Source organism: Macadamia integrifolia, chromosome 10 (genome assembly GCF_013358625.1).
Source record: "Macadamia integrifolia cultivar HAES 741 chromosome 10, SCU_Mint_v3, whole genome shotgun sequence".
NCBI classification, from domain to species: Eukaryota; Viridiplantae; Streptophyta; class Magnoliopsida; order Proteales; family Proteaceae; genus Macadamia; species Macadamia integrifolia.
The window spans coordinates 14,637,195-14,652,727 of NC_056566.1; the positions used below are offsets into that span (position 1 = coordinate 14,637,195).

The following is a 15,533-nucleotide window of genomic DNA, read 5'->3' on the forward strand; positions in this document are numbered from 1 at the left end:
AAAAAAAAAAAAAAAAGAAAAAAAAAAGGATAAAGTGTCATCAGTTTCCAATTGCACCCCATAAATGGAAAGTATTCAGAAATCTATAATAAGGAACTTTCTCACCTTGAATTGTGGATCCAATAACATATGTTGGAGGATTAAGAAGAAGGTCTCTAATATACCTGAGAATTCAAGAATCAATTCGAGGATAATGAGTATTTCATAAACAAAGGCACATTTGATGTCTTGGTGAAATCCTAAATAAGTCAATGATCAATATCCATTTGATGATTACTAGCAAATGAAACAGATAACTTGAAGTCAATAATCCTACAGATAACTTGAAGTCAAGAATCCTAACTTAATAGTATGACAAGGAAAGAAAAAATTACAACTGTAAAATAGAACAGATTATATAGCAGTAAAGTAGGACAAAGATTTTTATTTATCTATTATTTCTCTTACAGATATATTCTTTTAATCTGCTTTACATTACATATTAACTGGCATCCGTTAGCTATCGATTTCTACTCTTTTGATTTTTATGTGTAGATTGATTATAACAAGATAACTTACCTCGAACTCTGCTTAAATAGTGTTACTGTGTGGATCTGAAATGGGAAATCTCCTTCGGATTTGCTTAAAATCGGAGCAACGTTTTCTCTCGTTGCAGTAAATAAAAATATGGAATCAGATTCATAGTTTAGAACTAGCTAATTTGTATGATATGGGTGTTCCTTCCTTTCTTTTTCATAGCTAATTTGGATGATGGTGGTGCAACTCTATACGGCTACAAAGTTTTAGTGCTGGACTACCCACTGAGGTGTCTAAGTGATTTCTGAGGTGGTTGCATATGGAAATACTAAAATTTTATTGTAAAGGCTCCGTAAGACTTTTCTTCTACCCAGAATCATGTCATTGCTGATGCAGCTTATTTTGAGGTGTAACAATTTTTACAGTTGAGCTACTGCCACAAAGCTTGCAGGACATTCCATGGGTGATGGCATTTAGTTCTTTGGATTAGTCTGGCATTGTCATGTTAAAATAAGGCCATCAACGGTTTTTCCTGGTAATGCTTGCAATTCATGATTACAAAGTTATACCATTTGTCATGGTGATGTAATACTGTAATTGAGAAAGCTCAAAACAATACCAAGGTAAGATATTTTCTCAAAGAATAAAGAACTCCAGATTTGTAGAATAGGATTTTGCTGAAATTTGTTAAAAGATAAAAATGATAGAACAATAGACAATAAAATAACACTCAGGCTTTACACCGCAAGGTGGTCGACTGGATCAAACACCAACCTACCTGGATCAAAACAAGAGATTTCTTGATCAAACACAAGAGATTCTTGATCAAACACAAGAAGAGAGTTGCATAAGCAAACTTTATTTTCAAAATCTGAGTTGTCCCTGAATGCTTACAATTAATCCCTATTTATAGGACCAACTCAACAAAACATTACATACCCAACATCTAACTAACAATAGTAAAAAGTCTTCACTTATTAAACTTGGGGTAGGAAAGTCTTCACCTTCCAACTACTAAAGTTGGAAAAGTCTTCACCTACCAACTACCAGAGGTGAAAAAATCCTCACCTCTCAAAGTTAAGAGTAGAAAAGTCTTCACCCACCAACTACCAAAGGTGGAAAAGTCTTCACCCACCATCACTTACAAAAGTGAATTGATTCCCCCATTTTAGAAAAGTAAAAAGTAAAAGTAACTTCTAATCACTTAAATTGAGCCGACATTGGACCAACACGGACCATGGTTCAATTGGACTAAACTAAGACTTATTTGTCTGAAATACAAACTAAGTATGGGAATTAAAAATCATCAACAAGGTAAGGCCACATGCTAGTTACTCTTGTTGGCCTTCTTCCTACAGGTGTAGGTCTTCAGATCAGCATCACATAGCCACATTAGATGTCACAATTCCATACATGGGGAGCTGATCCCATATTGGTTACAAAAGGATTTGGTGTGGTTTGATATGTTCTTGGGTTCCCTTACCATGTAAGCATGTTCATGGGGTTGAATTCTCTCAAGTTTTGTATCATTAGGCACCCTTATTCAGCCGTGGTTCCAAGATGGAGGCAACACAACTCCGCTCCTACTGGCTTGATTTTTTTTCAATCATTGTTTGTTAGAGGCCTTCCATTGGCTGATATGTTGAAATAGTATTCCTGATACATTTGGCCATCTTTAACTAATTCTGTTGTGGTTTTTTTTTTTTTTTTTTTTTTTTGGGGGGGGGGAGGGGGGGGGGGGTTGCATTACTAGCTAAGATGATCATATTGCTGTAGTGTTTACATGAAGAAAAAGCAAGAAGGGATTAGATGTAGGATTCTAGATCCTTAAGATTTGAATCGCTTGTAGTATAGCAGATGGTATGCCTTGCTCTATTCGTTGTTCCCGATGCTAATTTCTTACAAACCACCAGTATTATACGGAACTGGGAATTGAATAATTTGAATGGTAGGCAACATGAAACTTGACCTTAGCACTCACATTTTACTTAGCGGATGGTTACCTATTATTCTTATTTATTGCTATTACTATTAATAGTCCGGTGAATTGTTCGGATCACGGCGACGTGGATGGTTCGCCGCCACCGCTGCCACCGCCGACGTTGCGATAAGTCCACTAAACCTTATCATTTAGAGGAAGGAGAAATCGTATCTAGTTTTCAATGCGGAGTGGTGTGTTGATTACAAAGTTCTCAATACGGAGTTGTATGTTCGAGTTGTTGTTTTCGTGCTTAGCGGGGCTGTTAAGAATTCGTTATCTCATTCCTCCACTCATAAAAGTAGGTTGAGTGATGGATTGTCTTGGTGGTGGATGTAATGCATGTAGAACGCTTTGGCTTGACCGATCTATCTAATATGTCAGGTACACAGCCGGTACCTTATCATAGTTTGTCATTATAAGCTTGTGGCTGATTTGTAGTCGTGCGTCAGGTTGATGGCCGGCACTTATTCTAATCAGCCATAACCCATCAATATTTTTGCATGGATCCTTGCACTCGTCCTTGCTTGGAATCTCCATGTAACCTAAAGTTGGGATAAGGTTTTGGATATTGTTGTTGTATTATATAGTTGTAAAACAAGCTGAACAGGATTCATAAAATAAAGTGGAAAACCAAGGGACCTGTCTCTCTAGACAGGCAAGAATAAAAAGGAATCTCTAATGGGCTCTTTAAACACTTTTATCTGCCATGTGGTTGCTTTATTAGTCCTGAAATTCATGACATGTTGTCAACATCACCTTTTATTCAAGTGGAAAATTTCAGCCCAAAAGTACAATGCAAATGTGGGACAATCAACACTTCATTTTCAGGACAGGTAAGGAAAAGATTTAAGAAGTGCCACATCAGCTCTCCATTGATTTGACAGCAAAAATACAGGGGGAGAAAAATCCACTAGATGGCAGGCCAAACAATTGAGATTGATCATGGAATTTGACATGTAACAATCCAAAAGGGATCATCAACTGAATGGTTGGATTTCCCATATCATCCCTCATTATGGCAGGTATGCCTCTCTAGATGTGCCAGTCTAGAGCACCATTTGTGTTATTTTACAGTGACTTAGTAGTCATCCCGAATAACAAAAGACAAGAGAATGGATCATTACAAGCTCATCCCATCACGGTTTAAGAAATCGGAATCGGTGACAGGATTGGCTATCCGCCAATTTTAATTCGATTCCAATCCGAATCGGCTGGATCAGTCAAAAATCGGTCTATTACCCACTTCATTGGTCAGGCTTAGGAATTGGCCTTCTCACTAATAAAAACTTAAGAATATCCTTTACTCCTCGCATAGTAGTCATGGTATCCTAGGCATTGGAGAGGGCCTGGACATCAAGTCAACAAGGCACTACTAGGCGACCAAGCCCCTTCCAACAAAGGGCACCTGGATGCCAAGGCGATGCCTTGACAACTATGCCCCTTCAGTTCCTCCATTTCTCTTCTGTCTACTGCTCTCCCTCCCTTGTTCTCTCCTCTCTCCCCCCCTTCCCTTGCCCTCTCTCTGCTCAGCATAATTGTCATGGCGTCTAGACTCTAGGCGACCCAAGGCTTTGGAGGGAGTCTAGACGCAAGGCAACACCAACAACGCGACCAAGGCGCCTGGACGCCTAGGTGTCGCCTAGCCAATGCGTTGAATACTCTCTCTCTCTGTCCCATGCCCAATTCCTAAAATCATGAAAGTAAATCCCATTCTCCCTCCATCTTTTTGCAGATCTGCAACATTCGGTGGTTCATTCTAAGCTAAACTCAAGATTAGCCACCCAATTAAGGCATTAATCATCACATTCTCCTAGCAGAAATTAAAATACCCTTTTCATAATATGTGAGCAATTAACAATGCCTACCAAATTTGGTGGTTGGTTTGTAAATTTAGTGACCCAAATTCCCTCCAATTCTCCTCTCTCCTCCCATTTCCTGGATTGCATTACACCAAACGTATATGTTAAGATATGTACCACGATAGAGGGAGTGTCCCTATCATGGTTTCCTATTATGCTTTATGTTTTATTGTTAGTAGTTAGCTGTCAGTAGAATAGACTAAGTAGACTTGGTTTCCTATTTTGATTATGATTGTAGGGTTCCTATTTTGACTGATCTCTCTGTCCCCCCCCCCCTCTCCCCCCCCCTCTCTTCCTCCTACAAGTCCTGGTTGGTTAGGGTAAGGTTTTTTACAGTACACACACAGACTCAGATGCTTCACTGGGACACAGAGAGAGATCTTGAATTGCTTCTACTGCCAGACAAACCAAGAAACCCTAACTGGTCTACGGTCGATATCGATAACCCCACTGGTCTTGTTGATATTGCCATGGAAAAAGACTGGAGCCAAAATGCTCTCCAGCTTTCTTAGGTTTATCTTCACAACATTCAACAAGTCATCAATGGTCCCACTCCCCACCAGCCCTCCCTCTCCCTATCCCGCTCTGGCTTTCCATCCCCCTCCCGCTCCATGGCTCCACCTCGCCTCAGTTCTTTTGGAAGGTTCATCATGCATTTCTTCATGTTCATCATGCACTCATCACGCATCGCCACGTGTTCATCATACACTCATGCATTGCCACATGTTCATCATTCACTCATACATTGCCACATTTTCATCATGCACTCATAAGGGATAGCCACATGTTCATCATGCAGTTTCCGTATCACCGTGTTCATGCAGTTTAAAGGGGGAAGCTGGACTGGCTAAATCAAATCGGCAAATCCATATCACATGGATTCAAAGTGGGTAGAATCAGGATCAAGGACGTTCTGATTCCAATTCGAAAAACGATCCTGATTCCAAAAACCATGCACACCATGCTTCACCGAATAATTAAGGAAAGTAATGATAACTATTGGCCCATTTCCATATGATGTGAACAACTAACGATATCTAGGAACATGTAGATTTCACGAAAATTTTCGGCTTCAAAACAAAGTTCAAAATGAAATGCAGGTCGACTCAGTAAGCATGAAGAATTTTAATCAAAATTTTGCAGTGTTGGCCGAAATTTTGGTTTCAACTTGGTTCCGGTATCGTTTCAACCAAAACAATACAAAACAGTGCATATAAAAGCATTGTTCTGACCGATCGAAATGGGTTGAACACGAGTTTCCAGTGGTTTCACCTGTTAGAGGGGAAAACTCCAAAGAACCCCAGATTTGGTATCTTTTTGCCAAATCACCTGCATTTCTTTGCAACAAAATGTTAGGGACCACTACAACACATCTACAATGATGATTTCCCATATTTGAGCAAGATTCAAACTTAGAGTTATAACCCTTCTCCCCAAAGGTTTCGAGCCTTCTCGGAACTCCATGTGGTACTGACATAGAATTGGAGGAACGGTTTCATAAGCGTGTTTTAACCTTGGTTGTACACTTGTACTTGACTACTGGTAACAATTGTACCTGTTCCACTTTGACATTGTGTGATATTAATTATTAAATAGTTCTTCATTCCTAATGCATATTTTAGTTTTTTTATTGATTTCTGTGTTTCGATACTAAAATGCTATATTTGAGAAAGCATACAAGAGGGTACGACGTAAAATACCAATCTAAAATGCTATATTTGAGAAAGCATACAAGAGGGTACGACGTAAAATACCAATCTAGGGTACAAAACCAAACTACCATTTTATGTGGTTTTTTTTACAGTGTAAAGGTTCCAATATGTTCAGATATGCTTAATTAGGCTTCCTTCAAGTTTCTGGCCAAACTATAGCCATTTGAACACCGAAAATGCAAAGTTCCAGTCAAAACTCAAAATATTTCAATTTCGACCAGGGTTGAAACTAAGGTCAAAACCGAAATCTAGACCCTGTCTAGGAAGAGAGGTTAGATTTTATGGAATTGCACCTCCAAGAACAAATACAGGGCTTGTAAGAGGAAAGAAACGCCCTTTATGGATCCCATCCACTCCAGATGGGAGCCTGGGACCACAACAGAAGGATAACTAGGACTCTTGGATTTCCCTAACCAGATACAGCCAACTTCAGACATGTTCAACATAGCATAAAAAGGCCCAAAAGAAAAGGAGCAAGTTAATGCTTTATCCTACCAACAAATATTAGAAGATAAGACAGTGATTCTTTTCCTGAGGAATGACAAGTCAACCATGAAACAAATATACCACTTACAGTACAGGTAGGCCAGTGCAACTTGATGGGAGCAACAACTTCAACAAGCAAGGTATTCCTTCTGTCGGCACAGCCCCTAGAGATACATGCACAAAAGTGGTAGAAAGGTCTTCAACAGTGAGAATTCTATGCCAAATCCACAAATCAAATTTCAAAATTTTACAGGAAAACAAATTTAACTAACCAATTTGTGTAGCTGTCCCAAGGTATAAAGGACGAGGCCTCTTGTCTGAAGAAACAGTAGCATTTCTAAATGTAACATCATGATCGAGACCATAGAGCTCCTTTACCTAAAAAACATTCAATACCGTCAACATTTTAATATTTGTCAAAGCTCATTTAATAAGCAAAAAGGATGGAACAACCTCAGCTAAGAAAATATTCAATAAGACACAAACCTTGAACAGAATTTCAGTGACAGGATCGCCATCAAACCACTCAAAGTACCTTCCATTACATTCACCCCACAACAACCCTCCTTCACCAAATTCTCCCCAGCGAGATGTTCCTGCAGAGAGCCTCTAAATTTGTATAGGATCAAAAAATCCTGACAAAATGATACATTAACTAAAAGTCTAAAACTACTTTTGATAACGATAGGCCATTAAATAAATGTATGAACCAAAATGCAACTACTGTTGGCCCCAAAAATCAAGCAATGGGGCAACAACAAAATCCAACTTGATGATATTGCATCAACAACAAAAGCTGGCTGCAGAACCAAACGATTACAACTGCACTTTATTCTAAAAGAACTGGAATGGTAATAAAATTGCATCAAGCAAGAAAAGAAATATCAAGGGTTCAGGAAAAAAGATTGTTACACTGCCATAAAGATTCCCAAGACAAGGAACAGTAAAGTAAAGCCCCCTCTTCTTCTTCCATCTCCTTCTATGATTCTCTCTACTCTCTACTCTCTACAAGACTTATCTATGATCTATAGACAAATGTGAAAAGCTTTCTTCCCAAAACCAAAAACCCAGGTGTGAGAGAGGCCTTCATGTGTATGCATTACTCCACAAAATCAAAAGGAGCTCCACTGAGGACATGATCCAACCACTCGTCATCACTTTCCCCAACCTCAAACTCACTGCCCTTGTTCATCATCTCTTCCTCCGAAACGGTAGAAAAAACAGAGACATCCCCGATTTCTGGCCAACCCTGTTCCTCTTCCGTCGCCGCCAGTAAATCTAGGGGTCCACAAGGGAAAGGGCCAAACAAACCCTTAGTGGGATGGGGACCCATGAAGTATGAAATGTTAATACCACCCATGTCGATACTCGCCATCACGGTCGACGATAAGTCAGAGAACGAAGGTCCACAACTCTCTTCATTGCCATTGATGGTCACAAACGACGACGATGGAGGAGAATACATAGCTGAAACCCCATTATTAGAAGGGCGGCTTATCTCCTCCTCCAACACCTTCACAAACTGCATCAGAGTCTCTTCTTGTATGGTAAACCCAGCCAACAACAGCTCCTCCTCGTCCTCGTCCTCGTCCTCGTCCTCATCCTCCGCCTCAGACAGCGACGGAATTCGTTGTCATTTTCCGACGGCTTCGAAGGGTTCTTCATACTATTGTTATTACATTGTTACACTGTAATAACAATAGTAAGGGAAAAAAGATTGTTACACTGCCCCAAAGATTCCCTCATCTTTCTCATATAATAGACAGTAGAGCTCACATTGACATTCTTTCTCCTATTCTGACCAAGTGGGCCCCATGTGGACCCATATGGATGATACCATTTTCCATCTCTCATTGGTGTAGTGTGCAAATTCCTTCTTACACTGCCCTTCCAGGAAACTCTTCCCCGAGAAAATAATATGGACTGAAAACTACTTCCATTTTAAAGTTCAGGATATTATTTCTGTGAAAAAATCTTGATAGTTGACAAGCTCAACACCCATCAAGAATATATGAGCCTTATCATATCATTTGATTCTTTCCTTTCACTCAAGTCACAAAAGTTCACGATATGAGAAAAATGGAAAAGGAAAAGTAAAACAGCATCGATTTGAAGTCCTTAAATTCCATGAGGAGCTATAAAGAATAGATAAAATTTAGGAATAATAAGATTTTACACATGGAAATACACTTTTGCATAAAACATGGTAGGATCATCCCAAGCTTAGGTTCAGCTAAAGAGCAGAATGTTCATAACTCGGGTGACCGATGGATTTTCCTTAAATTCCACTGAGGATCACTTTTTGGATTCGGGGCTCTAAGACCGTGGTGGGAGTTAGCAGGCTTTGCGGCAGTGTTTCTGTTATTGGACAGCTTAGGTTCAGCTAAGAGCAGAATTGGGTTTGAATTCGACCACTCCTCTCGGGCAACAATTCGACACAAAATTCCGAAAAAACTCATCAGACTTTTTACCATTACAACCAAACCATTGCCGAAAACTTCCTCTTCCTCCCTCTTTGCTCCTTTTCCACCACCAACATCAGCAAACCTAAACCATGTCCATAACCTTTACGACTCACAAGCTTTCTCCTTCTCTCATTCACATCCTCAATCACCAGAAGCCATCTCTGGCAAGCATTAAAGTATCGGTATCGGTTGGATCATTTTAAGAGATGTATCGTACCGGAGATATCCAAGATATATTACAGACTCGTACAAAAATGGACAAGATACACATGGAAATACACTTTTGCATTAAAAAAAATAATATAAATAAGCAATATATAACATGTATCATGCATAAACCTAAAATGGAAAACACCGTATTCAGAGATGCTATGTGTCTCAAATTCTTGACTTGTTACGAAGATTGACCTGCTCTGGCATTTCTTGGTGGTAACCTGAATGGCAATTTTTGTTTATGAGGTTTGTGATGGTAGTAGATGGCTTGGGCCAGAGCCCATCATTGATCTTATATAGGGCTTCGACCCGACCAGATGCTACCCGATATTTAGACCGACTTAGAGGAGTGTTTATATGTTTTGTTCTCTTATTGTGTAAGTGAGAAACAAGGGAAAAGGGGATTTTCGCATTAGGGTATTTTGCACGCGAGTTCTTTCTACGAGTTTGGGTGTCTTTGAGAGATATCCATTGTAATCTTTCTTCCATCATTTAGTGAATCATCTTCACCTTCGCTCGTGGATGCAACACATCACAATGATGTGCGAACCACATTAAATCTTTGTGTCATATTGCTTTAATCTATTCATTTCCTTCGTGTTTTGTTGCTATTTGTTCTAACAAGAGACAAGTACATTCAATTGAAATTGTCATAAAGGATAAGGTTTCTAAGTTTCTTAAATATAGTAATTGTCTATTGTAAAATTTCGTAAAAAATCTACGAACAAATTGGTGTACTAATTCATGTTTATAAAATGTTTTAGTTTGTTTTACCTAAATCTACTCAAATATAGTAAAAAACATAAGTACAGCAAATCTTTGCCAAAATAATCTGAGTTTTTCAACTTAATTATCTTGTGCTATGTTTAGCTTTCAATGGATGATTTTTTATGCTTCAATCCTCTAAACATCAATTTGATTGTAGATTTTGAATCGTTTGCAATGAATAATTCAAAGCCCAAGTCCAAGAAAATAAAGGAAGATTGATTATGCAGTTGTGCTTTAAATTTTGGAAATTTAATTAATGCTATCGAGAAAAACAAGCTATGTTTCGAAAGTGCAATGGATTATGTAGATACACATCTTAAGTATCGATACGTATCGTTGAGTATCAGTTGTGTATCACAGAGTATCAGCCGATACGTATCGATACATAAGGATTACTTCATTTTTTTCTTTTAAAGTGTATCGTATCAGCCCGTATCGTATCAATATCAGCCAAAACCAATATGTTTCGTCTGATACGATACAGACCAATAATTTAAACCTTCCACTCATTGGTGGCAACCGCTCTATGGTTTTACCCATGGTACAAGGTTTCGACGAATTTTCACAAAACCAACTGAAATTTTTAGGTTTCACAAGCTGTTGAAACGAAACAGCCTGCAATACTGAAGGATTGCCATAGTCTCTTTTGACCAAAATTTCGCAGTTTCAGCAAAATTTCAACCATGTTTCGGATTTTGGTATCATTTTGGTCAAACTCTTTGCATGAAATGCATGGTTTCAATTGAAATTTCTTCAAGATACCATGTTTCAGGTTTCAGTATTGTTTTACTAGTCGACTCCAAAAAAGGAAATTTCCAAGAAAACCACATGTTTGTTATTATTTGACAAATCACTTGTATCTTTGTAATGAACCACAAATAACATTTGATAATTATAAATGGTTTCAAATTTTATGTTTATTCAAAACTTAAGAATTATAGTTGATTTAATTGAATCATCTGTGTTCTAGTACTAGATTTTGTGTGTATAGCATCATACAGCATATTTAAGTATGCTACCAACCTAGGTCGAAAGCCAAACTACCTTTTTTTTTTTTTTTTTTTCTTTACCAAGGAGGAAAGAATATACAGGGGGGGGAAAAGAGGGGAAAAGGGGACCAAGGCACTACCAACTAATGAATCAATAAATTCATTACCAAGGAGGAAAGAATATACAAGGGAAAAAAGAGGGGAAAAGGGGACCAAGGCACTACCAACTAAGGATTAGGGAGCCCAACAACAAAACAATGATACAAGTGTCGAATGCAACCAAGTTTAGAGCTAACATCGAAGTTGATGGCATTCCAAATATTATCGAATGAGCGGGAATTGGAAGTCCATCTACGAAGATTGCACTCCATCCAAATATGATTGATGGTAGCATAAAAGGTGAGCTTGCTCGTAGTATCACAAATGGAGGAACCACCAAAGTCATGTCTACCCATATCCATTCTCGACTCAACAAGAGGATACTTCTTCAGGATGGCCAACAGTTGCTAAGGACCCTCTTCCAAACAGTGGACGAGAAGGGGCAAGAGAAAAAGATATGATCGACATCTTCAATTCCACTCTAGCATGGACAACAAGAGTGGGCAAACTGAATATGCCGAGAGATGAGGAATGACTGCGTGGGGAGGCAGCTAGAGAGCTCGCCAAGCTGTGAAACTGTGGCGGGGAATGTGGCCTATGAACTTGATGATGTTCTGCCAAGGGATAAGGAGCGCTTGATTCAAATGAGGTCCCGAGCAAAGGCTAAAGAGAAGAGGCCCAAGATGGAAGGGGTCCAAATGACCTTATCTTCCCTTCCCCGATGCCCAGGGGGAATAGGAGGGAGGAAGGACCAGAGGTCAGCTAGAGTGGGAGACCGATTTCCTTAAGAAAGAGGCAACTGTGGCAGATCTAGGCAGGCCAGAAGTGTAAACAATCCAGGGAGTGATTAAGGAGAGAAGAATACAAGAGCAGTGCCAGGGGTTCAGCCAGAGAGGTCGTGAAGCCATTTCCAATGGAGTACGAAATGGCTCCCAGGGCTCTCAATCTGGCAGAATGCACTTTGCGCCAGATCCAAGATGAGCCAGAATAGGGAGAAACAGTCCAGATCGAATCATTCTTAAAAAGGTAGGAGTAGACCCAAGAGACCCAGATGCTATTATGTCTAGAGGCGTTCTAGCATACGAGCCTAAAGATGCCCACAAAGTTAACCTCAACATGTTAAGCATAGGAGAGCAATGAGTGGCAGAGACCCTGGAAGAGATGAGGGGGAGGCCCAAATATTTGACTAGAAGGGAGCCATGGGAGAAGCATGTGATTTGGAGAAGGGCTCCACTATGTTTAACGGGCCTAAAATCGGGTTTCCTAGAAGTTTTGGGAATTAATTTGGTCATTTGGGCCTCAAAACTATCAATCGAAACAGCAACCAAAACCTTCCAGGTTTCGACAGAAATTTTGTGGTTTCACGAAATATTTCGATTTCGAGCTTGGTCGAAACCTTGAACCCTTGGTTTAACTAAAGAATCCAACCCACAGGTCTATGTCAAGGAATTTAGATTTACCAAGAAGAAAAAAAATTGGATTGAAATTAGGTGAGTAGAAAGGAGGCGGCGCATAGACAAGGTTTAATCATTTCCTGCACAGCCAGGGCTTTTGTCTATAAGCCTCATCTGTCTAATATAAAATTGGTTCACAAGTGATCCAATCCTAGGCAGGATCTTTAGTAAATTCAATAAAAATCAGATTCAATGACAGATAGTATGAACAAAACAAAAATAAGATAATCAAAGGAAGAATGGGGGTAGGGTATAGGTTGGGTCGAGCATCTCACTCTTCCCTATGGCATCTCAACCAAGTTGTCTCTCACAGCATGCATATCATAGTTTTCCAGCACAAAGCTTTCTTTTTCTTTCATTCAATTAAATTCGTCTTCAATGTTGTAGCCCCTTACAAACTTATATAGAAGACTCAAAACTGACTCAAACACTAAAAAGGAAAGGCCTAACCCAATCCTTATCTAATTGAGAGACCTAAACTGACTAGGAAACTAAAATAACAAAGAATATAGACTCAAAACATGACTCTAACTAAACTAATGAATTAAATTCCGTTCTCCTACTTTCTACCAATATTTTAGGCCCATTAAAGTGGCTCATTACAAAGAAAACCCTTGGGATCAAAGGCCCAACACATACATAACCCAATCCAATGCTTATTTGCAATAAAATAAGCTCATTAAGTGACTTATCTGCATCAATTCGCCCTCTCTTCGAAAAATTCGTCCTCAAATTTTATAGTGTGAGGGTAATTATAGCATCGTGCACATCCCTCTTCAAGCCGTAGAAAAATTCAGGTAGCTCTTTGATAATAAGAATATAGTCTAGAATGTGAGGAGCTCGATCTTCAAGATACTTTAATGGGATAACGAACTCCACATTCTCAACCTCAACATTATCGAATGTATCCATAGGGTCATCTACATATGCACCTTCAACCTCTTCAAACTCTAGTGTAATGACCAACTCGTCGGGTAATTCATAGTGGTCGTTTACAGTCAACTCAATTGTCTATGCTTTGAATCTCTCAACATAGACCTCTTTGGGAGGACTATTTATTTCTTGTCATAGCTCCTTCAAAATTTCTTTGGTCTTAGTAGTATCCTTTGGAGGTGGAAGGTGGAAGGTGGAAGGTGGAAGGTAGAAGAGACCAAACTAGGTGTCAACTTTTTCCCAAAAGTAGTCATACGGTCTAATAATCTCATCACCTCCCTGTAGAGATCATCTATGCTAACTATAGTAGGCTCTTATACCAATTAATGTAAGATTGGTTCACAAGTCATCCAATCCCAGGTAGGATCTTTAGTAAATTCAATAAAAATCAGATTCAGGGACAGATAATATGAAAAAAAATAATAATAATAAAAGAATAAAAGGAGAAATGGGGGTAAGGGATAGGTTGGGTCGAGCATCTCACTCTTCCCTAGCGCATTTCACCCATGGGCATCTCACCTAAGTTGTCTCTCATAGCATGCATCTCACAGTTTTCCAACACAAAGCTTTCTTTTTCTTTCATTCAATCAAATTCATCTTCAATGTTGTAGCCCCTTACAAACTTATATAGAAGACTCAAAACTGACTCAAACACTAAAAAGGAAAGGCCTAACGCAATCCTTAACTAATTGGGAAACCTAAACTGACTAAGAAACTGAAATAACAAAGAATATAGACTCAAAATAGGATTCTAACTAAACTAATGAATTAAATCCCGTTTTCTTACTTTCTACCCATTAAAGTGACTCATTACAAAGAAAAGCCTCGGGATCAAAGTCCCAACACATACATAACCCAACCGAAGGCTTATTTACAATAAAATAAGCCCATTAAGTGACTTATCTGCATCACTATCTCTTCACTCCCTTTCTTGCTCCACCCTTTGTCCCTCGTCTCTCTTCTCTCTCACTCACTCCCCTCCCTAACCCCCTCAATGTTCCACCCTCTCTCTCTCTCTCTCCTCACTCTCCTCACTCTCCCTCCCTCTGGAACATTAACTGCTAGCCTCTCTATCTTCTCACTCTCCCTCTCTTTGGAACATTCCCAAGCCAAAATGCACACATTGTGGGGAAGTACCAACTCTCCCTCCACCTCACTTTCTCTGTTTGTCCCACCCCAATACAAGTGGGAACCCCCCTCAAACTTTCGCACCTGATAATTGATACTTCCCGAGTCCTCGTTACCCAAACGAGGCCTAATAGAAATATTGTAATTGACACTCAATCTTCAACTACTTTTACCTTAACATGTATATAAGACAACTCACAAGAGTCAAAGAGTACCAGTCGCTTCAGATAAAAATCATCCACCCATACCAATTCTTCTAGGTATTTGTTGGTGAAATCAGGGCACACTAACATTCATCCTGCTTTGTATTGCTTACCAAATCTAAATAATAAGAGACGACTGCAACTGAGGCAACATTTGAATTATTAGGAACTCCTAAACAAGAATTTGAGGATCTATAGATTGAATAATGATTAATTTATAGAAATTCCTAAAAATAAAATTGACAATAGAATCAGACTTGACCCAAAGAGATTTTAATCATCAAGTTTTTCGAACAAGAAGGTCATGCAAACCTGAAGAGTTTTGCTTCAATGATGAATGCAGAAATAAATGATGGTATCGACCAGTGCGAAGCTTGGTAACTAGAGCCTCTTCAGTCAAACCGTCCTCTGATGAAAAAGTCTTCATAGTTTCCAAGACTAAAATGATACAATACCCTTTTGCAGAACGGGATACTCCTAGAAGTACAAGAAAATGTTTGAATGTTTAAAGAGCTTGATATTGTAATATTTAAGAGACTGCATTTATCAAGACATAGTCACATAGAGCAAAGAAAATACCACCGAGAGCATTAGATAAAGTTAATTGGATTTTAACCGTTTCAACAACAATAACTCCAATTATTGAAATCACACTGTTGTCACTGATAACCTGAGAAATAATCTGCTCTGCAGGGAGAAATTGGCTTTGAAACAACCTATAGTTCAT

General features: G+C 39.0%; 1 protein-coding gene across 1 annotated transcript in view; it reads right to left on the minus strand.

The window, feature by feature from the left end:
* LOC122092237 (DNA mismatch repair protein MSH1, mitochondrial) overlaps positions 1-15,533 on the minus strand; it is a 51,510-nt gene that overhangs the window by 24,635 nt on the left and 11,342 nt on the right. The window contains exons 4-8 of the mRNA XM_042662572.1: positions 15,119-15,283; positions 7,041-7,150; positions 6,827-6,932; positions 6,643-6,718; positions 106-164 (exon numbers count right to left, since the gene is read on the minus strand). Coding sequence (XP_042518506.1) covers positions 106-164; positions 6,643-6,718; positions 6,827-6,932; positions 7,041-7,150; positions 15,119-15,283 — 516 coding nt within the window. The remainder of the gene's footprint in view (positions 1-105; positions 165-6,642; positions 6,719-6,826; positions 6,933-7,040; positions 7,151-15,118; positions 15,284-15,533) is intronic.